Source organism: Pleurodeles waltl, chromosome 8 (genome assembly GCF_031143425.1).
Source record: "Pleurodeles waltl isolate 20211129_DDA chromosome 8, aPleWal1.hap1.20221129, whole genome shotgun sequence".
Lineage (NCBI taxonomy): Eukaryota > Metazoa > Chordata > Amphibia > Caudata > Salamandridae > Pleurodeles > Pleurodeles waltl.
The window spans coordinates 1,440,070,236-1,440,093,394 of NC_090447.1; the positions used below are offsets into that span (position 1 = coordinate 1,440,070,236).

A 23,159-nucleotide genomic window follows, 5' to 3' on the forward strand; every position below is an offset into this window, starting at 1 on the left:
ACCCCATCGCCTCGGCCGTCCTCTCACCTCACGGCGCTATTTTTCTTCAGTTCCCCGATGGTATCACACCTTCATTCAGATTCATCTGGGTAGGTCTCTTGGCCATGGCTCTTGCTCAGGTGTAGCACTGTGGTGTCCAGTGTTGCACCGAGGTGCCTCCACTCCTACTCCTGTACTGTTGTGGGGGGCTCCTCCCTGCTGCCCTGTAGTTGTGCGCTGTCTATTCCTCATCTGCGCCAGATCTCCTGCCCCCTCCCTTGAGGCGTTGTCATCTGCTGTACCGGCTCGCATCGCCATAGCGCTGTGGTGGGTATCCTACTTCATTTTCTTGCCCTCTTCGCTGCGCTGGTGCTGTGCACGTCGCCTGGTGCTGCCAGTAGGCTGGTATGCCGTGCTCACCTGCGGTCCTTGCTCGCCTCCTTCATGCCCTGCCGTTTGTTGGGGCATTCTTGGTGCCCTCGCCCCCATCTGGGCCCTGCGAGCCACTCCCACCTCTTGACCAGTGCTAGAGACGCGCAAGGCACCGACCTCGGAGTTCTTCTGCCACAGGTCCGCCAGCCAAGGGGGACCCCCCTGCAGTACGGGATCGCGGCAGTCAGTGGTCTGTTCATTGATAGGACTATATTAACCCGTTCATGCCATAAAATCTCACCTGCTTGGTTTCCCATAATTGCTTGTCCTTTGTGTTAGCATGAGTGGCATGGATATAGTAATCGCAAGAATTGAAGACTTAGGAAGTAGTTGTGAATTACGGGTCCATAAACGTTTCTTTAACTCCCAGTAGTTGGAACCAAGGAGTCCAATGGATATACATGTATTTCCCATTAGCTTGTACTCTGGGCACTTCAAATGTAGAGATCAGACAAGGGCTAATACATCTTGCTGGTCTATATTCAAGTCCAAATAACAGAGATACCACCAATGACAAAAGTCATTGGCAAAGCCAGTTTTGCAAGTGCTTTACAGTTGCTGCTGTTGGCTTTGCTCATACCAGATTCCTTCAAAATGTGGCTGCCATAGTAAAGCTAATACTGGTGACTGACCATCATAAAAATAGAGAAAACATTGTGATTCATTTTGGTAAAGCAATCTGGTGGCCACCTTAAGAGTATAGTATGGACCCCACTATGTGTTGTCTTCAGCACTTCCCTTCTGTGGTCATTGGTGCTGGTGGGGCCTGTTGTTTTCCGCGCGGCTTGTGGACCTCACTATTGGGGCTCCCCTCCCATTTCACAGCTTTAACCAGTCTAGTGCTTATGTGGCCATTCATATTGTTTAGAAGTGGTTCTGTTCTGGTGTTTTCTGTGGTATTTTTCGTTGACTCTGTTCCTAATGTTTTGGATACAGTGACCAGGTTTGAGGAGAATCCATGCCATGAGTCCTTCCAGTTTGGGCTGGCACAAGATTCTGTACATAAGCTGGTTCCTTCCAATTGGTCTATATCTGAGGCCTAACTTTGAAATTTGTGGATGCTTCTTATACTGTTCCATACTGGGGTGCTAGATCTGGATGATGTAGAGTGTTTGGGCTATACAGTATAGTGGGCAGATGGATGGTATGGGTTCGGATGCCCTTTTGGTCATCCATGATTACCTTTGGTGCACTAGCTTTCCTCACATCCTATCTCCTCCTATTGGCTTGGCTTTTCTTGGCCCTCTTTGCAGTTCTATTCATTTTCTACTATTTTGAGGGTTGCAGCTATTTCGGGTTTAATGTATTTTCCTTTCACCACGTCTGCAGACATAAATATAAGAATATTAAAAATCAAATACCTTGGATGTGTATCTTAGATGGGGTTTGTTTTGTTATAGCTGCTGAAGGGTGGTTGGTAGTGCAGTTCATGTAGACTCTATCTTTATAGAGTGTAGTAATGTCACTTGTTCTACCAGCCTCGGCAGTGTTGTTTGCTCCAGTCCTTTGCATGTTTTTCCTGACAATTACGTAGGTTTCATCTGTTACTTTTTGCCTAATATTTCCCTCACTTGGTTAGGATGAGGATTTCCTTCTGTATTTGACTGGCTAGCACACTATAACAGGGGATTGCTGTCTCTTTTGGTACGGCAAGGCACTCTTCCCGTGTTCTTCATATCTGGAACTGGTGTTATTGTTTAGTGTTTTTTTTTCTTGCCCCTACCACCTCCTAGCTTTGTTGTCTGTGTGCCTGTTTTCCTTGGTTGGCTTGTGCTATCTCAAATATGGTTGTTTGTCAGAATGGTTGATTTTGAGTTATTGGGTGCTTATGCCTCAGCGTGTTCTTCATGCCTGTGATGACTCCTGTGTTACGGTTATCAGTTAGTCCCCAGAGATTTACACTGTATATCCCTCAAGTTTGGTTCTGCCATGCTTGTTTGCTATTATTGTGTTACTGCCTGTTTCTCAGATGTGTTGTTGTGCCATTCAAGATGTTATCCTTGCCCCCCAGGACCCTGGCATGAATGGTTTTGCACACTTGCTATGCTAATGGACTTCCACTCTGTTTATTTCATGAGGTGAGACTTCCTCAGGTAGAAGTCTGGATCAGAAGCAAAAGTTATTTTTGGCTTCGATCTTTCTGGTGGGTACTCTAGCTGTTGATTCATTTTGAGCGGTGCCCTTGAGATGATAGCAGTAGAGAGTTGTGCACTGCATTGCTTTAACTTCATCATGCTTGTCTCCACCTCCAAGGGTGGGGGTGAAAATAAAAACCTGAAAACTGATGTTAAGAGCGCTAGGTGGCCCATCGATGGTTCTGTAAAATCACATCTGGCGTGGTGTCTGGGAGCCATTGCACCAACCACCATCACAAGAGAACAACTGCAAAGTTTTCTGGATCAAGTCTGGTGTCTGGGAAAGATTTGTGATGTGAGGAATTTGCAGTTAGGTAAAGCATCCGCCAGAAAGATCATTATCAAAGATAAATCACTTTTTCCTTTTCATACTTTTTAAAGTGGCCACTTTATTAAGTAATGAAGTGTGATGACACATCATGGAGGCTCATAAAATACTGAAAACAAAGTATTCACATTTTCAAGTTGGCCGCTACATTGTGCACTGGAACATGATGATAAAACCGGGTGAAGAGGCGGGATGGGGACATTTTGGGTCATAAGGGCAAGAGCCCAGAAACACTCTCTTCAGTAAAAGCTGAGGAAAGAGAAGGGCATGTACTTTAAATAAGTAACAGCAGTTTAAATAAGGAAAAATACTTCTGTGGCATAAATGGCTCGCTTTGTTAAATCACTCATCCATCTGTAGGATGCTCTACAGTACAGAAAGGATAAACTTGTTTTGTAGCGGTAATAGTTCTCTAGCATTGGTTGCATGAGAAAACTGCATGGTTTCTGACATTGCTCAGAATTTGCAACTTCCCATTGTTGGAAGTTCTCACACACTTTGGGACTTTTCCTAAACATGTAAGAAACATAGAGTTTGCACCTGTCAGATGCATGTTATCAGATTTTACTGGCGCCACACTACAGTAAAAAAGGTCTGCCACCCCTGGATCTGCTGAAAAAAGGCTATAGTTTGTTTTGAAAAGAGTTGGTGTCAATTCACTACTGGGAAACATCAATTCAAAAAATATATCACAGCAAGGAGGAGAAGAGCAAAGCACAGAGTCTGAATTGTCCAGCCAAGTTAAGGGCCTGATTAATTTTGTGCTGTTATCAGTCTCCCAAATTTCAAGTGTAACCTGCATGTTTAAGCGACTGCGCTCCCTGAAATCCATTCTGCTATCCTGCTCTGTACAAAAATACAGACAGATTTATCATTCTTTCGCGCAGTGCAGCAAGTCAACTTGCTGTGCTATGTGAAAGGGAAAGAGCAGGAATGTGCCGTAGTTACTATTATACGGCACATTCCTGTCCTTTCCTAGCGCTGGTGCACTTTTGCCTGCCTATCGCCACCGCAGGCACTCTTCTATCATGTTGCAAGGGTGCCGGAGTTGTATGCAGGATTGTTTTTGTGCAGAAAAGGACACCCTCCTGTACAAAAAGAATCTTCTGAGGGATTTTCCTCTTTCTATGTGTGCTGCAAAATGCAACACATATTGAAGGGGTAAAACAAGGAGAAATAAAGATATTTCTCCTTGTTAAGCCACAAATGGGGAGGCGTGGCATTTTGAAGCATTCCCAGGTCTACCACAAATAAATCTGGGAATGTGCCAAAATCCATGTGTTGTGCCTTGTCTCATTCCCAATGATACCACCCATGGAACGCCTCCCTGGGGCAGGGTAACGCAATGCAGCAATTTGTGCTGTTTTGCATTACTCTAGATTTATGAGGCCACTCAGAGCCAGCAAGGTGGATGGCTTCATAAATCTAACTTATTAGTTGTGTCACCCTTGTACCCCTTTGCGTGGTGTAAGAATGACACAGTTACATTATAAATATGTCCCCAGTTTTCCTGGTGGAATGTTACCGAAATTATTTTTGAGGACTGTTCTCTGGCCACTGGAGCCTCCTTAATCATGGAATTCTGTGTCAATAACATCTTGGTTTTGGGAGTCACATGCACCTCAGAGATCATTGCAACAACAATTTTAGAAACCCATGGACAGACCAGGCTCAAGGGGGAACAAACCATTGTTATTTTTACTTTTTTTTTTTACATGTAAAATATTTTCCATGTCCCAGATATTAGTGTCTGGTCTAAACCAATCTCCTCAGTGGAGGTAAAAAAAGAGGCAGGGAGTGGTCCAAGTAAAAAACTTTGATAGGTTTCCAAATGATGGATAGATTCCTACCGTTAACACATTCTATTCTTCTGCACTTGAGGGTGGTTATCCAGGTAGATAATCCTCTCAATGCTCAAGGACAGGAATCACAACTCAAATTTCAGGGTGCTGATCCTCCCATCACTTGACCTAAACTCTGCGCTCTGGTTTGTAGTGCTGTCATTCTAATTTCATGGCAGAATGTGAGGACCATGTGAAGGGTGGGTTATGACCTAGCTTCATCACAGCATCTGTCACAACTCTTGTAGTTACAACCAGCTCTTCTTTATGGTTCGATGTCCCAATTGTGGCGCTAGTTGCCATTGTTCTGAAAAGTCTGGTTGTACCACTTTCTATTAATTTTGGTATTTACACGATTTGGGGAAACTGTGCCACTGAAATTCACTCACTAGGTCCAATTAACACCCAGCCCTTGGATAATTGACTAATAGAGCTAAGTGATAGGCCAGTGGTTCCCAGTCTGTTGTCCGCAGACCACTGGGTGTCTGCGAAGCCTCCTCAGGGGATCCGCGACTGCTTCGAACATTAAATAATATTAACAGATTAGGTCTCCAGCTTTCACTTAATGACTCAGTGGGGGGTCCCCGGATACCAGTAATGATTCAGTGGGAGTCCCCAGGTTCCAGTAATGATAAAGTGGGGGGTCCACAGAAGTCAAAAGGTTGGGAACCACTGTGATAGGTTCACATTGAGCATTAAAGACAAATATTCCATCATGAAATTCTGCCCTGCTTCCTTAGCTTTTGCTGTTCTTTCTTTAATATTAAATGAAGTGGGTGGTCCAAATGCCTCCACAAAATTATTTTACTTCACACCTGCTTGTATTGCTAGAAAATGTCTTTCTGAAATGATTATGTTTATCTAAACAATCTTAAAGAGGGACAGGGAGATTAATGGTCCCATGTACAGCCTCCCTAATAATGATCCAATACATAAGAATTCACCGTTCCACAAAAGATAATGGAATCCACCAGGCACTTCTATGTCTAGAAGCAAATACCCTCACACATCCAATGGATGTCATGCTTCAACATAGGCTTGCTCCTCGTCAGACTGATGCTGCAGTGTCTTACGGGCCCAGTACAAGGGGTCTTTGCCGGTCATCTTTACTGATAATCCATGCCGTGGTTTAAATAATGTAGGGATGAGTTTAAACCTACATGCAAGGAAGGAGCAGGAGAGAGAAAAAAAAAGGATAACATTGGCTCAAGAATCCTCCAAAAAACCTACAATTTATTGATCAATGAAGGGTCTTGGTCAAGGTTAAAAGAGTGAAAAAGAGATGCTCAACCACTCTACCGACAGAACACATTCCTGTGTATATATATATATATATATATATATATATATCTAAAGCCTTACTCTTTGACATAACCAGAGCTTTGTCTCTGTGCCAAAAATCTATACTTCAGGTGTTACACATCACTCCTTCAGGCTGTGTTCCTTTACATAATGCTGCCACATATCAGTGGGAAATAACTAAGTTTTTTGTAAGTTTAGTGAAATGGTTGTTGTGCACCCTGTTTTTTACCCTTACACACGACTAGCCATTCTTTCTGGTGGTTGCAGTGGTACCGGTGGTCTTCAAAAGTGGTGGTGGGGGGGTTAATACTTGCATGGAATTCCAGTGAGGAAGCCTGACTTCTAGAAATATTCAGGAGGGATCCCTTCTTCCCCACAAGAATAATGTGGAAGAAAATTGGGTCAGATAGTGCTTAGTAAATGTTAACACAAATGTTCCCAAAGCCATAAACAGTCAAGGGGTCACCTGTTAAATATATTCAAGTACTTTAGTGAAGTGCAAAGCCAATGGCACCTGATGCTCCCCTGGCGCTGACCCCACTTTTTTCAAAGTGTGCAGTGCGGTGGACCTTATGTAAATAATTACCTCCATTGTGTCAGGGCAAACATTTCCGTCATGGATGTCTCCCATTTGCTTGAGTGCCCCTTTATGTCAAGAATTGCATTCAAGTGCAAAATGTTGACATTGTTACATTCATGAGTGGCCCATATATAAAACATTACCTCTAGTATGTGAGGATCAGCATTTTGTCATGATTACCTAACCTTCCCACATGTGACTTTGTGGTCCTTCTTATTGCCAAGCAAGACCGGCAGTGTACCAGCAGGAACATTTTGCCACAGGTGTTCATGTGACAAAAATTGCATCTAGTGTACTAGTATCAGCTTTTTGCCATAGATGCAATTTATGCCAATAATTACCCTTGGGGTGTCAATGGCAGCATCTTGCTAAGAATTACATCTAGTATGCCAGCAGCAGAAATTTGCCACAGGTATCCCATATGCCCATGATTATCTATAATGTGCTAGTGCCAGTATGGTACCATGGGTGCCTCCTATGTAAAAAAAAAAAAAAAAATCTCTAATAAATATTTTTAATTTGTCATGGATGCTTTCATAAGCCAGGACATCAGCAAACTTGCAAGCACAAAAAAACACACACACATTCTCTCTCTCTCTATCTCTCTCTCTTCTTCTCTCTCTCCACATACTTCATCTTCATCACCCTCATTTCACTCATTCATGCTTGGTCACTTTCACTTATTTTTACCCTCACTGATTGTCACTCTCAGTCTCCGTTTTTCTCATTCACTATTACATTCACTCTCAGTCACTATCTTATTCTCAATCACTCAGCATATCTCACTTTCACTCACACACATACTTATTCACTTACATTCCCTCTCTCACTCATTCTCCCTCAGTCTGTCTTTCTGACTCTTGCTCAGTTATGCTTTAGCTCCTCATCTGCTGGTACTGGACAGATGTTGGGGCAGGTACAGCTAGCCTCCCAATACCCGGCCCTAAATACTGAAGCAGGAATCTGAAAGCAGAAAGCGTGTAGAGTGCATGTTTAACTTGTATGCCCTGCTCAGGCTCTAGACTTCAGTCTCTTGCCCTTTCACCTCGCACATTAAACACGCCCACATCTAAGCCCACATTGTAAGAATTGTAGGAATTCAGCACTACTTGTGGTTGGGAAAAGACAATGACGTCTCCCTTTTGTTTCTTTGTCAGGCTCACTGGGAAGCCGCGAGTCCCTTCTACATCAGGTCTTTATTTTCTGCAGGTGTTGTCTCCTGATGTGCATAGCTTAATTCTTACCTGGAAATGTGTACTCTCATTCCCCTCCAGGTATTATCTGAATTCCTTGCCTCTGTTATTAGGATTATTGCTATCTGCCTTCCATTCAACAAGTCCACCCGAAGTGTTTACATCTGAATTTGTTTACTTCAGTGTGGAAGTCCGCATCGGTGCTGCCACATAATTTCACAACCAGGTTTTACCTGTGATTTCAATTCCTTTTCACACAGAGAGGGGCTTTTGTTCATTTTTCACAATTTCTGTTTCAGCCTCCAGTTTAAAAAGGGACGCAATTAGACATTACTCAAAATGTTTCATTTAGTTTATTCCTCTCTCTGTCTTTCCCTTTGCTCCTCCATAACTATGCTTGGTGGTCCACATTCAATGATTAGAACAGGAGTCTCCAACCTTTCCTATAGTGAGGGGGACTTCTGATCATTGAAACCCGCTGTGAGCTACTGCCTAATCTAGGGATATAATAAATGTACGCAGAGGTCAAATAATTTAAAGAGAGCGTAAAACACTAATGGCACAGGAGCCTTATTGCAAAAGTTAACAAATGGGGTTCCTGAGACACCAAACAGGAGAAAGAGACATGGAGAAAGAGAGACAGAGAATTAAGAGAAGAAAATAGAAAAACAAGAGGATGAAAGAATGTCCGAGAGAGAGAGAGAGAGAGAGAGACAGAGAAAGAAAATAAATACCGGCACAAGAGAAAAAATGCAAGATAAGGACAGGAGTAGAGATCAACAGAGAAAGAAAGAACAAAAGAAAAGAGAGGAATGAGGGAAAAATAAACAGAGAAATGAGCAAAAGAAATAAAAGGAAGAATGAAACAACTTAAGAAGAAAAAGAAAGGAAGAAAAAAGAAACAGTGCAAGAAATGAATGAAAGGAGAGGAACACAAAGACAGATCAACAAAAGAAGTATTAGAAAAATAAAGAAGGGAGAGAATGGCAGGAACAGAAAGGAATGAATGAAAGAGGAGAAAAAAAGCAGAGAAAGAAAGGCAGAGGACAAAAGAAAGGAAGTAGACAGAGAAATGGGAAAAGAAGAGAAGAAGGAAAAGTAAATGGATAAAGGAGGAAAATGAAAGAATGAAAAAGGCAAAGGAAAGAATGATTGAGAGAAAAGAGAGAAAGAAAGGTTAAAAAATATAGAAAAAGAAAAACATAGGAAAAGGTGCAGAAATAAAGAGAATGAAATAGGAGAAACATGAAATAGGTAAGCGACAAACAACAAAGAGGAAACTGGAAGAAAAGTGAAGAAGTAGAGGTAGAAATAAACAGAAAAAAGTTGAAAAAATAGCAAGAGTAAAATAAAGACAAGAAAATAGAATGAAAGAAAGATTACGAAAGAGTGGACAACAAAGGAGGGAAAGAAGTGTGAAAAGGTATGAAGAAAGAGAGCGATAGATGTTATAAAAACAAATTGTGAAAAAAGAAAAGGACCTAAGAGCAATGAAATGGGAAAGATAAGGAAGGAGAGGCAAGAAAGAAAGGAGAGAAGGGAGTAAATAATTAATTTTTCAGAAGAGACCAAGCTTAATCATCTTGCACAATCCGCTTTTGACCCTCACTGAAACCAGCCCAGTGTTTCACACTACTTTATCAAGTAGGCAGCTGCATGGTCTCAAGCCTGCAGACAGGTAATTATCATCTGCGAGCTACTCAGTGGTAGCCTGCAAGCTACTGATAGCTCGAGATCGACCTGTTGAAGAATTATGCTGCCATGTTGCCTAGTGGCAGCGCTTGCTTCAATTCTTTCTTGTGAACTTTCTTGGTGAGCTGCGTTTTAGGTGTGAGAAGTTGCTCTTGTCTCTTTTGGATTACAGTGTCAGTTTTTTGAGGATATAAGTAAATGGAAATGACTGTGTCAGGGCTAGGTTTCCTTATCCATGTAAGCAGGTATTTTCCTGTACTCACCTCCAAGGTGCAAGCAACGTCACACAGCAAGAGAAGCAGTCAGGCTCTAGTTTGTGGAGTCCCTCCTCCACCACACTAACACTTTAGTCCAAGCCTGGACTTCCTTCAGGTGCCGGTTCATTTGAAAGATTTGTGTGCCCCCTCCCTTTCTTCTGATTTGCGTTATTGGGGTGGGAGGAGGTCAGTGTCAGACCGCTGCCATCTTGTTCCACACATGGCTGCAATTCTAAAGTCGGCCAGGGTGGTTCCACTGATCCCCGAAGTGGGAACCCCCAACTGTTAATTTCTTCTGTTGCATCAGTCTATCGTTAACCAACGCACAAGTGAAAGGAGCTGTGCTGGAACTAACCGGAATTGAGACCAGTTCTGGATCTGTGTTGGCCTCGCTTCCTTCAAATGTAAATTAAGCAGACTCTATAAGTGTCTCTTTAAAATTCAGGGGCATATCTACGAACCCCTAGTTCCACCGGAGCCTCACTCTTTTTGACACTCCGTGGCGCAGTGTGCCGGTCCATGTTTACAAGGCCACACAAAGCCACCTTGCGTGGCTTTTCATGGTCTTGTAAATATGTCCCCCTTTCACGCATTACTCTGCATGAAAGGGGCGTTCCATGGGTATTAGCTGCAAATGTTTCCCAGTGGCACAGGGCAGCACAGTAAGGCACTCACTGTGCCGCCCTGTACCACGGGCTTTGTAAATGAGGCCCTTAGATCTGGAGTCTGGAGAAACTGAGGGGCATATTTACAAAATAATGCTGCAGGCTGGCACCGCAAGCCATCTCGCAGTACCGAGCTGTGCCTTTAGGAAAGTGCAGGGATGCATTGTATTTACAGCACTACGACACATCACTGTACTTTCCTCAGTGCCAGCACGCAATTGGCAGCCTGGCCAAATGATGCTCCAGAGACGCAGTGTGCTGTGAGGGCGTCGTAAATGAGGCTCTAACTGTCTGCAAAAAAACCTCCCTCTTGGTTCGTAAAATAAAACAATTTAGACATTGAAAACATTTTTTTTTCATTTGGATTCTCACAAACAAGCCTTGTCTGCATCTTTAGCATTCTTTTTGTACAATAAAAGAAATAGCTTTTATATGAAGCTATGACCCCCACCGAAAGCTGGCTTGTCTTTCTGGTGAAGGTATCTTTTGCACTTCTTCACATCTTTTGCACATCTTGCAGTTTATGTTCCACCATGTTCCCTCCCCTACGTGTATTCATTTTTTATCGTCAGTTCAATTAATACACTGCACTTTTTTTTGTAAGTAATGACCTCACGCTTTGTCTCAATTTTATCATCAGTCGCTTTTCTAATTAAGACGCCACCCTCCACCCTCAGCAAGTGTCGCCAAGCTCTTGAGAAGAATCTGCAGTTGAGGCAATTCCCACCATCATGATTTTCTATTCGATCTTCTGAATAATGCCACGTCCAATGGCTTTTCAAATCACCTTAACATTTGGGAGGTGGAAGTGTACTGTAGCAACAATGTCAGAGACTTTCTGAAATACAAAAAAATTCTTCACCTCCATTCTCCATATCTCGGATGTTGAAAAAATACAAAACCTTGCTGGTCGCCTTTTAACAGAATAAGATTGTTTTACAGATCTGATATTATTTTGGAAGCACTGAGAACTGCATTTTGTTAATAAATACTATTTTAGTTACGTGGTCATGGTTTTAAAATTCTAAAATAATTATAAGCCTGAGTGACTTAGACTAAAACAAGAAGATGCTACAGATCTTGCAAATGACAGAACACTTATTGATATCTGTGAGTTGGTGTAATATTGGTCCATGGCGCATAGTCATTGCACGATAATGTAACAGTTTTCAGATGCCTGGGTGAATCTATACAGCACAATGAAAACCCATGAAATTCTTGTGTCTTTGTACCTAGATTGACTGAGGATGCAAAAAAGACAATAGAGGGGCTTGGTTGTAAAGAGATACGCAACATACGCTTCAGGTCAAGTTGGGTGTGCATCAGTATCAAAGGCGTGACATTTCCAAATGACCTTCAGAAAGAAAAGGTAAGAGACACTGGATCCACTCACTTTGGTGATACATATGGGACTTTAATGCATGCACACTGGTTCTTCTGTGCTTCGTAATACTTGATTCTGTCTTCTTACTTGGGCGTAAGTGATAATTATTGCCTCCTCCCCCAAGTTTCCAAGAGAATGTTGGTTTAAGTACCCTGAAATCCCCGCGGGAAGCAGGGGCTGGAGCAGGAGGGCAGCTTCTTGATTCAAAGCCAGTCACTTCCCAATTGAGAGGAATGCATGGTGTATTTTTTCTTGAGCCTGCAGTCATGCATGGGAACCCAAAGACACAGCTGCATTCCACCCAAGCTGCTGTGACAGGAATGTCCCCTGCATGGTATACAATTGTATTCTCGTGCTAATGTGCAAGTATCTTAATCCCTAGATTTTGATTTTGTCTCCAGCCTCTTTCTAATCTAGTGTGTGTGCAAATGCATAGGCCTGTCCTGTGACCCCAGGATGGGCACACCAAGTGTGTCTGCATTTGTCTGACAGTAGATTCCAATCTCTGTCATAGGTTTAGCATGTACAGCTGTGGTGGCAGCCTACCATATTTTGTGAATCAAACCTCCTTATCTGGGTCACTGAATTGGAGGTCTACTGGCCCACTTGTGGAACTCTGCTACTGTACTCAAGCCCAGATCACAGTTCTAACATGCCAAGTGTGTGTGTGCCCTGTATGCATTGTGTATGAGAGAACGATAAAACGGAGGCAGTGTGGGTAATATTTTGGAGACCCCTGGCCTGTTCCTGTCCACAAGATGTCAGTGTGGTTTGTTTTCCCAGACAGTGGAAGTGTATTGTTGACATTCCTGAAATGGGAATGAGAGATTTAGACATTGAAGTAGGGAAAGAGGAGACAGGGCTCTTTTAGAAATTGTTGGGTCCTTTTGCAGAAAGGAGCTGCTGATTCATCTTCCTGAGCAGTTCACTTTATCAAACTAAGCAGCGCACATCTGACTTACAAATGGCTGCTTCCCTTTCATGAGAGCTCATGTGGGCCAATCACAGCTTGTTATTCCTGTTCCAGAAACAGATGCTTAGTCTCATGAGAACTCGCCTGAGCCACCTCACCACTTGTGTGTGTGTGTGTGTGTAAATAACTATAAATACTGCACCACCTAAAACAAAAATAAACTAGGGATACAAAGTATAGACATTCAGATGCCTCACTCCTACCCATAGAGTTTTCATATATATTACTACCTTTGCAGGAGTGCGGGTACAAAGATGTACACTATGCACGTTCATTGGACGATCTCTCATGTGGGATAGCTATACATGTAAATGTCTCATGCATAGGGAACAGACCTATCAATCAGGACACCACTTAGTGAACACTAGAGCTCTTTGTTACACAGTCCTAAAAGCATAGGCTCATATACACTTACTTTTATCCTTTGTTTGGCCCATATCCAAGCCCCTTAGACATTCAGATCCTGATATGAAAGCAGATCTAAATCCAACGTTGTCAATGTTTTATTTATAACCAGTTCGTAGACTCCCTACCAATTATGGCCAAACCACAGGGACCACTTTCCCATGGTTGAGATCTTCAAGTTCAAACCAGTTAGAGAAACTACATTAACCACTAATCCTGCCACAAAAACTTTGCTTGGCATCAAGAGTTCTGCATTATTGCAACATTCCACCCGACATCGAGAACATTCATAGCTGCTACGTTTCCAGGTCGAAGTGTAATGTGCTTCTCCAGTCCTGGTTATTTTCCTTTGAGTTCTGGGACTGGTAGTCCTGTTTTACAATGTTCTAATCAAGACTTGAAGTCCCAGAATTCAAAGAAAAGCACTGGACTTGAGCAGCATGTCATGTTTGGACCTGAGAAAGTCCAAAGAGATAACTATTTACCTTCTCAAACATGCTTCTATCTTCGGGCCTTTATACAGCATATTTCCCTATCTCCAGAGGCAGACTTTCCATGCACATTTTACTTTCAAAGGTGCAAAGCAGTCCTAACATCCTCCCTTTCCTCCTTAAATACTTCTGCACTGTATTCTGAATACTGTGATCCACACTCAATGTTGGACATGTGATTTAGTGTGAAATGTTAAGTGCAAAGAAACATTTGCCATACGCATCTGTCAGTGTCTACAAACCAATGACCCCTCTCTTATATTGATACTTTGCCCCATATTTATACTTGGTTTGCGCTAAATTAGCGTCCTTTCTTTTCACGCTAATTCAGCGCAAACCTAATTCTGTATTTATAGTTTGGCGCTAGACACGTCTAGCGCCAAAGTAATGGAGTTCACATAGTTTTCTGGAGGGGAAAACCTACCTTGCATCAATGAGAGGCAAGGTAGGTGTTCCCGTTCAGCTAAGGACGATAAGGCCTTTGCGCCATGTTTATCCCCCCATGCTAAAATCCAGCACAGGGGGATGAGGGCCTTAAATAATGGCGCTATGCTTGCTTTGCACCAATATTTAACGCCTGGGTCTGGGCAGACGTAGGGGGACCTGTAGGCAGATTTCCATGGTCAGAGACCATGGAAATTGCCCACAGGTGCCCTTCCCTGTCCCCAGGGACACCCCCACTTTTACCAGGAGGTCACCTAAGGATGGGGGACCCATCCCAGGTAAGTCTTGGTGAGTATTTCTATTTTTTTCTTCCAACACTGCTTGGGGGGCCTGACGTGGGGCCCCCTGCACTATGCTGGCCCCAGTGGTCATGCCCAGAGGACATTCATCCCCTGGGCATGGCCATTGGGGCAGTGGGCATGGCTCCTGTCTTTACAAAGACAGGAGCCATAGTCCATGGGGGTTGTGCACCAGAAAATGGCGCTACACTGCTTAGAGGCAATTTCTTTTGCCTCTAAACAGTGTAGCGCCATAATTTGGCGCACAAGCCCCAGTTCCCCCTACACCTCCCTGGCCCCGTTAGCATCCTTTACAAGGATGCTAACGGGGCCTTAGTGCCGGCTAGCGCCATCACATTAATATGGCGCACATTAGGCATCATGGAATAGCACTAGCCTGCGCTATACTTGTTGACACAAACTTGCGCTGACGCAGGTTTGCGTCAAAAAGTATAAATCTGCCCCTTTGGCTCATTTTATATATCATGTGATTTGTACGCCACCACAGCGACTTTTAACGCCTTCGCTGCTAGGCATTTTGTGCTGAGACTTTTTTTTTATATTTGGGGTAGTTTGCACTTAAGCTCCCATAATTGTTTGCCCACATAAGGTATCCACACCAAATTTGCGTCCTTTTTTCCAACATCCAGGGATTCTAAAGTTACCCTGGGTTTTTGGATTCCCATGGAGGGGACCAAGAAATTAGTTAAAATACAGGTAAACTTTGGGTTTTTTGGGAACAATTGAAAAAAGAGCTGCAGGTGAAAGCATCTAGTTTGTGCCCTGCCAATGGCTTGCATGAAGGGTTTACAGTGCTAAAATCACCATCTTCACAGCTAACCTATGTGTTTCCAAACAGGCAAAAGATACGGAGTTTAGCAGTAGTTATTTGCACATCGCTGAATTTGGGGTTACCCATATTAATTAGAGGGCATTTCTCAAAATGACATCTTTATTACACACTGTCTTATATTTAGAATGCGCAAAAGCAGAGAAAGACTATTGGTAATAAAACTTGTTCTACTACTCTGTGCTCCCTTAGGTCTCCAGAAAAAATTGGTTCCTCACTTGTGTGGGTAGGCCTAGTGCCCGGCTCAGGATACTGCCCAAAACACAACATGGATACATCTAATTTTCCATGCAAAACTGACCCGTTTTTTCCAAGGTGGGATTGCTGTGGTTTTTGGGCCCTACCTCAGCTGGCACAAAGGGAAACATAGCAACCCTATACATTTGGGAAAACTCGTCACCTAGGGGAATCCAGGGTGGGGTGACCTGTGTGGCTCTCACTAGGTTTTTTACCCAGAGTCCCTTGCAAACCTCAAACTTTGACAAAAAATACATTCTCCTCACATTTCTGTGATGGAAAGTTCTGGAATCTGCACAGAGTCACAAACTTCCTTCCACCGAGCATTCTCCTTAGTCTTCTGATGAAAATGGTACCTTACTTCTATGTGTAGGCCTAGTGCCTGCGACAGGAAATGGCCCAAAATGCAACCTGGATACCTCAAATTTTTCCACACAAACTGACCTGTCTTTTGCAAAGTGTGTAGCTGTGATTCTTGCGCCCTACTTCAGTTGACACCTAGGGAAACCTAGGAAACTTCTAAAAAAATTTAAAACTAGACACCCAGGGGAATCCAGCATGGGGTGACTAGTGTGGCTATCACCAGGTTGTCTTACCCAGGATCCCGTACAAACCTAAACTTTTGTCTTAAAAACACATTTACCTCACATTTCTGTGATGGAAAGTTCTGGAATCTGAGGGGAGACACACATTTCCTTCTACCCAGCGTTCCCCGCAGTCTCCTGATAAAAATGATACCTTTCTTTCAATTCAGCTTTATTTCGGTAAAACAATACCATAAAAGCATGCCAACACAATTCATACATTTCTAAAAGAAAACAAAAGCAGTTTGGTAAAAACAGTAAAACCAGACCCATCATAAGAATATAAGAAAAAATAAAATCCAGGACTCCCCCTGGGTCACACAGTACAGTTAGATAAAAGAAAAAGAATAAGTAATTGATCGATTAAAACATTATAACAATGCACAGTACACATCACTTTACAAATCACCAAGAATATTATAGAGTGGTCATAAATAGAATCTGTGTGCACAGAGCAAATGGGATTGATATCTGGCTGTTAATAGCTATGGCTGTGTACTGGCAAGAAAGTTCACTTGGACTCTAGGACTATAAGTAAGCACAAATAATGACCATTGTAAGAATAGAATTTCGTGCTTCTTTTGTAGGACATTTGTCCTTAGCATACCAAAGTGCCTCTAAGAATCTTGGCAATGTGCTTTCCACCATCGCATGTGGTCTTGTTTTACTAGTTTTTAAGAGCTGAGTGGGAATCCCTAATGCTCAACGATTTCTTTTCCCATACATGCCTATATTCGGCTGAAAGCCATAAAGGGCAAACAATCAAGTATTACAAAAGACACATTATTCCATCAGCAATTAACAATCATTTAGCTACTAAAAACCAACTGTCTGGATAAAAGGGAATATTAATCTTAAAAGCTATAAATAAGAATCAATTACAATATTACATTTTTATAAAACCCTTAGAATTTGCCTCCAGTGCCATCAGGCACTTATTTTGCTTTGGTAGGGGAGGACTATTTAAATAAAGTGAATAAATAACTGAATAACTGAAACCTAGAGCCTTAGGCCCGCCTTGTCTCTAATAAATGAAATTGCTAGTAAGAACCGGCTTAAACCAAAAACAACATATGGTATCGTACTAGATCTCAAGAATCTTGCTGCTTCATTATAGTTCCTGATTCCAACGATCCTGCAGATAGGTCGAAGCCATTTCCTCCTTGGTTTATCATAGGCATTGCAGTTTAAAAGGACATGGTCCGTCGTTTCAGGAGTCTCCATATTGCACAGCCCACAGATCACCTCTTGTGTTCTCCCATTGAAGGGGCCCCATTTAGAAGTAAAAGCCTTAACCTGGAGAGTCCCATATCGAAGCTTCATAAATAAAACTTTTGCTTGTCTAGGTTGGATAGTATCTATCCATTCCTCAGCATACGGTAATGGTTTCATATCCAGGAAACTTAAAGTGAGTCTACCTAGATCCTTGCTGTAGAGAGGGCTGTTTAGGGTAAAGTCCCAAAATACTTGTTTTAGTTGAATCTTAGATTGTTTTGTTAATGTGTATGGTTCTTCCCAGTAAAATTTTAGGCCAAGAGTGTAAAAGCATTGTTTTATATAATGGAGCCACGGGAGGGAAATTGCCTTGTCCAAGTCTATAATCTCAATTAGCGCTTGCCTATAATGGATTAATTCAGGGGTAGACCAAAGTCTACACCAGTAAAGCAAGGGCCTCAAGGCTGCCAATTTACCTATTTGTTTCATGTTAATATCATAGGTTAAAGGAATCAGTGGAGTAGATGGAGGGAGACCGAGTACCCCCCTCATAAAATTATTTTCCAGGGTAACCAATGGGGTTAGATTTATGAATCCCCAGAGTTCAGCACCATATAGAGCAGCAACCTGTGCTTTGCACCTATAAATCTCAAATACTGGTGAAACAATACTAGACCTTGAGCATTTGTAATTTTTGCTAATTGCCATGGAACTATGCGCTAAGGAAATAGCAGCTTTATTAACATGCGGTGTCCATGACAATTTGGCATCAAGGAGTATCCCTAGATAATTTAAATTTGTTACTCGTTCCAATGCCTGCCCTCTAATCCGAATGTTTCTCTTGAGTGCTTTATGAGGGTTAACAGTCAGGTATTTGGTCTTGCTTGTGTTAATTTCTAATCCCTTCAGGCTGCAGTAATCGCTAAATTTATCTAATAGAGTTTGCAAGCCCATGGGAGTTTGAGATAATAGGATAGTATCATCTGCAAAGAGGAGGGCGGGGACAGGATCACCGTTCAATCTTGGTGAGTCATGGTTGCTTTGTTTCAGAAAGTGAACCAGATCATTAATGTATAATGAGAAGAGGGTTGGGGCAAGCACACAACCCTGTCTCACCCCCCTCTTAATAGGTATTGGGTCTGTCAACTCTCCCTTTGGCCCCCACCGAACCTTTGCAAATGTATTCTCGTGTAGTCTCTCTAGCTGGCTCAAGAGGTTCCCTGGCATACCCTGTTTCCCTAACGCAGCCCATAAGGAGTCCCTTGGCACTAGATCAAAGGCTGCGCGTAGATCCCCAAATGCGATATAGAGATGGCCTTTCGTTAGTCTAGTATATTTCCACATTATCGTCGATAGCCTAAAGGCCTGATCGACTGTGCTCGTCTGGTGTCTAAAGCCGGCTTGGTATATGGTCAGTATGCTGTTTCCATCTATCCAGCTGTTAATCCTATTCAGCAGCTGTCTAGCGTATACTTTTTGCGTGACATCTAAGAGGCTAATTGGTCTATAATTCCCTGGTTCATCCCTGGAACCTTTTTTGAAGACTGGGATTATTTCTGCCCCTTTCCATGTCTCGGGGACAAGACCTCCCCTTGCTATAGCGTTACTTAAAAGATTTAGATAGGGTGCCCAAATTTCTAAACTATGTTTGAACAAGTCCCCCGGGATTTTGTCCAAACCGGGGGCTTTCCCCAGCTTGATTGCTTCAATGGCGTTCACCGTCTCCTCGAGGCTAAATTGTAACTCGGGTAAGATGCCCTGAGTAGCTAGTGTTATATGTCTTGAGGGATAGAGATCAAGGCTGGGGGGGTCAGAATAAAGGTGTGTAAAATGGTTAACCCATGTATTGGGATCTATATGATGATCAGTAGAAATTATCCCCTCTTTACTACCATGGGTAACTATTTTCCAGAAGTTCCTAGCGTCACTGGTTTTTGCTGCTTCCAGGAGATCTTGCCATTTTTGATCCTCCCAGTTGCTTTGGGCAGTTGCCAGTGTTTTCTTGTAGCTGGCCCTTGCCTGTTGTATGGCCAATTGGTTCTTTTGCTTTAGAGCCTCTATCAGCTCTTTTTTCCTCTCCCTACATTTAATAGTGTACCATGGGCTGCTTGGGGTGATCTGCACCTTCTCCTTTTTGGGCTTGTACCGTGGCTGTTTGGTCAGGAAGGGTCTTAATGCAATGCTCATTGATTGGTGGATGGCCGTGATGGGGATATCAGCAAGTTCATTTTCAACATAAGGCTCTAGGAGATTAGAATATGTATGGTAAATATTTGTCATAGTCTCCAGATTGCCTATTATTGCAGGCCATTTTATATCCCGTCTGTTGTTACTGAGGGAGGGTTGTAACTCCACCTTATTATGTTCTGCATATTCCAAATCCAAATCTAGGAGGTGGGCGCTAAGTTCAATTATTAACGGAAAGTGGTCACTTTCCCTTCTTTTATCTATTTTAAAAGTCACTAATCTTCCCCATGTACTTATACTATGTAAAATATAATCTATTTTCGAGGTAGAGTTGCCTCTCTGGAAGGTATCCAAATTAAGGCCTCCTTCACCCACTCTACCATTACATGCCCTTAGTCCATGTTTTAATGTAAGGCCCATAAGTTGCAATGCAGCCACTGTGCCTGGGACAGTTTTTTCTATTGTTAAATAAGGAATTGCTCTGGCTCTATCCTCTTCTTCTGCTAGATGTTCAAATCCAGTTATGGGTTCATAATTACAGTTAAGGTCACCCCCTATCATAATTGTCTCTCCTCCTGGGATCATTTTAAGCAGATCGTCTAATAAAGTTATTTCAGGCGACTCCAAGTTTGTCCTTCTAGGTCTTATATATACATTGAATATGTGGGATATTATCTTATTTTTTCCCCCCATTACCAACCATAAAATGTCATCTGACTCTGAGTCTTGCATACGTATCTCAACATTTAGTGAGATTTTCACCCAGACAACCAGTCCCCCCGACGGTCTCCCTCTGGCAGTTGAAATTGCACTAATAAAGTAGGTTTTATATCCTAGCTTATACGGTGGGTCTTTAAGCCAAGTTTCTTGAAAGAGACAAACATGATATTGATGAATATAGTCCTGCCTTTCCGGGTCTGTAAGCTTATTTTTTAAGCCTGCTACATTCCAGGAGATCATAGTGATAGGACCTCTCCCGATTGAGGTGATAGCATTAGAAGTAGGGTTCAAATATGCTGTCGAATCTTTCCTACGGGGCAGAGACTCCACTATATTCCCTGCCCCTGTTGCATGAGGATCAAACCCTATGAGGGGCTCACCTACTATTGGGTCCCCAATTAGTCCCACTTGTGCCTGATCAATCTGGAGTAGTCAATCTACTCTTCCAAGATTGGAATCGGAGTTTATATTTTGCAGTCCCTCCATGCCATTATACTTAGGCCTCGGGATTAGGGATTTGGTAATGTAAGGTTCCGAACTGAACCTCATGGCATTGATCGTGGGGGCAGCGGTTCTCTGTTCCATGTCGATCAGGCCTCTGGATAAGCTTCCATCCTTAAGTGTTAATGCAATAACATCATGTTGCCCCATCCCCCCTGAGATTCTTTCTGCCCTCTTAATATCTGAATGAATAATGGATAGACAGTGTCTTTTGGTCCTAATCCAATGTGTAAGCTTATTCTTTAAGGAATCTTCGTCTTCACTACTATCTATGGCCAATTTTGGGACATTTAATAGATATACAACATTGGTCCTAATGGGAAACCTATCCCCCACAGAATACCGATTCCATGTAGTATAATAGTTGCGATCATGAGATGCTTGGGGATGGGTGATCTGGGTAAGCTCCACATTCCCCTTTTGGGGCCCTTTTACCAAACAGGATTCTCTACGTGGATTCCCTATTTTTTGGCATAGATCACTAGCATTACTTCTAGGGTAATTGCGTGGGCCAGTATTTCCCCTGTTTGCCCCTCTCGTATATCCCTGCGGTTGCTGAAAGATCTTGGCTATAGCTGGGGTAGGGTTGGGGTTAGTAGTCAAATTATGGGAACTTGTGGGTCTACCTTGTGGCTGAAGTGATATAGGAGGGGTCTCCTTTTCGCACTGAGGTTTGTGGGTACCCCTACCCCCCCCCTTTTCCACAATATCTGATAGGGTTTTTACTTCAAATTTCAGGTCCTTAACTTCCTGTATTAATCCAGAGAGTAGGTCATAGAGGTCTGCTATAGTTCTTGTTTTATGTTTTGGGGGGGTTCACTGGTTCTAAGTTGCATGGAGAGATCCTCTCTCTAAGTACCTGTACAATTGGAATAGTTGGGTATAACTCGTTCAGCAATTCTCCCTCTTGTGTATTCTGTTCTTTATTACTATCAAGTTCTGCCAAGACTGCATATTTATTAGAACAAACAACTTCACACTCCTGTATGTGGCCCTTCTTCCTAGTACTATCTATGGAGCATGGATGTCTGGATCGAGTTGTAGCATCCTTAGGGCTACCAGACCTAATATCGGGTGATTCCTCCCCCTCTAGGTGACTAATAGTGTCTATCACTAAATCTTCCTTTAGTTCAACTTTCTTTGTGTAGTAAGAGGTAATCTTTTTATCAGGTCCCTCCCGGACAGTGGCCCTACTACATAATAATGACTCTACCTCCTCAATAAGATCATCAATTTCGTCTAAGGTGCAATTCTCGCCCGCATTCCTGAGTTTTTTTGTAGATTTCTCTTTTCCCCTTGGGGGTTCTGATGCCTTACGTTTTCCCATGCTTTGAGCCACCTATATGATACTTCGGCTCTAATGAAACCCGAGGACAAATATGTATTTATGGACAAGAGTAGAAGTAGGTATAGTGGGGTAAGCCTAAATGATAAATACTGACAATGAATATGACAGGTATTTAAGTAAAGGTTTAACACTCAGAATTACAAGTAAATTTCTTGTAATACAGTAGAGAGACAGCGACCCGGCCCGGACCCACTTCAAATCTAGCAGGTAATAATAAGAAAAGCACTTTGCTGGGAGAGGGTGGCTACCGTCCTAAGACCCTCTATAAGAAGGACCTTTTTGGCACAGTACCTTCAGGCGGCCAGCTACTTATGAGCTACCTAAGCCGAGTGACTTGATGTGAAAGTTAGGGGGGTGGCCCTGCCCTGCCTCTTCCTGGCAATGACGGGCAAGGACGGGCCCGCCCTTGGCCCGGGCTCCTGCCCCTGGACACACCTCTTGACGCGCTTCCCGCGACGGCGGGAGCGCTGTTGAAATTTAAAGGGCTCCTGCCCCTGGACACACCTCTTGACGCGCTTCCCGCGACGGCGGGAGCGCTGTTGAAATTTAAAGGGCTCCTGCCCCTGGACACACCTCTTGACGCGCTTCCCGCGACGGCGGGAGCGCTGTTGAAATTTAAAGGGCTCCTGCCCCTGGACACACCTCTTGACGCGCTTCCCCACTTGTGTAAGTGGGCCAAGTGGCTCAGACAGGGAAAGCACAAAAAACGTGTAGAAATCGAGGGGGGGCCAAAGCGGGTGCAAAAGAGCAGTTTTTTGTCATACTTTTTTTAAGCTGACTCTGCTTTGGGCACCCACACAAATGGGGCAGTGTTTATCAGTACTGATGGGGCAGTGCTGGGTGCTAGGAATTTTGTAGATTCCTGAAGTTTCAATCACAGAAATGTAGGCAAAATGCAGGATTTATTTCAGGCAAAGTTGTAAGTGTGTAGGGCATTGTGGGTAAGAAAATTGTGTGGGGTGCATGTGAAGTATACCACCCTGGACTCCCCCAGATGTTTAGTTTTCAGAAGTGTCTGGGTCTGGTTGTTTTTTCCTGGTGGCAGCTTTCCCAAGTCCAAAAAGTGTGCCCGCTCACCATTACAAGTGGAACAATATTGGGAGTTAGCAAAGTTTTCTTGGCCAATATGTAAAATCAA

At 43.0% G+C, this 23,159-nt stretch overlaps 1 protein-coding gene across 1 annotated transcript in view; it reads left to right on the forward strand.

Annotated features, from left to right (window-relative positions):
- The window catches only part of FAM3B (FAM3 metabolism regulating signaling molecule B), a 272,157-nt gene that overhangs the window by 231,585 nt on the left and 17,413 nt on the right, over positions 1-23,159 (forward strand). The window contains exon 7 of the mRNA XM_069202590.1: positions 11,641-11,773. Within this exon, the coding sequence (XP_069058691.1) occupies positions 11,641-11,773 (133 nt within the window). The remainder of the gene's footprint in view (positions 1-11,640; positions 11,774-23,159) is intronic.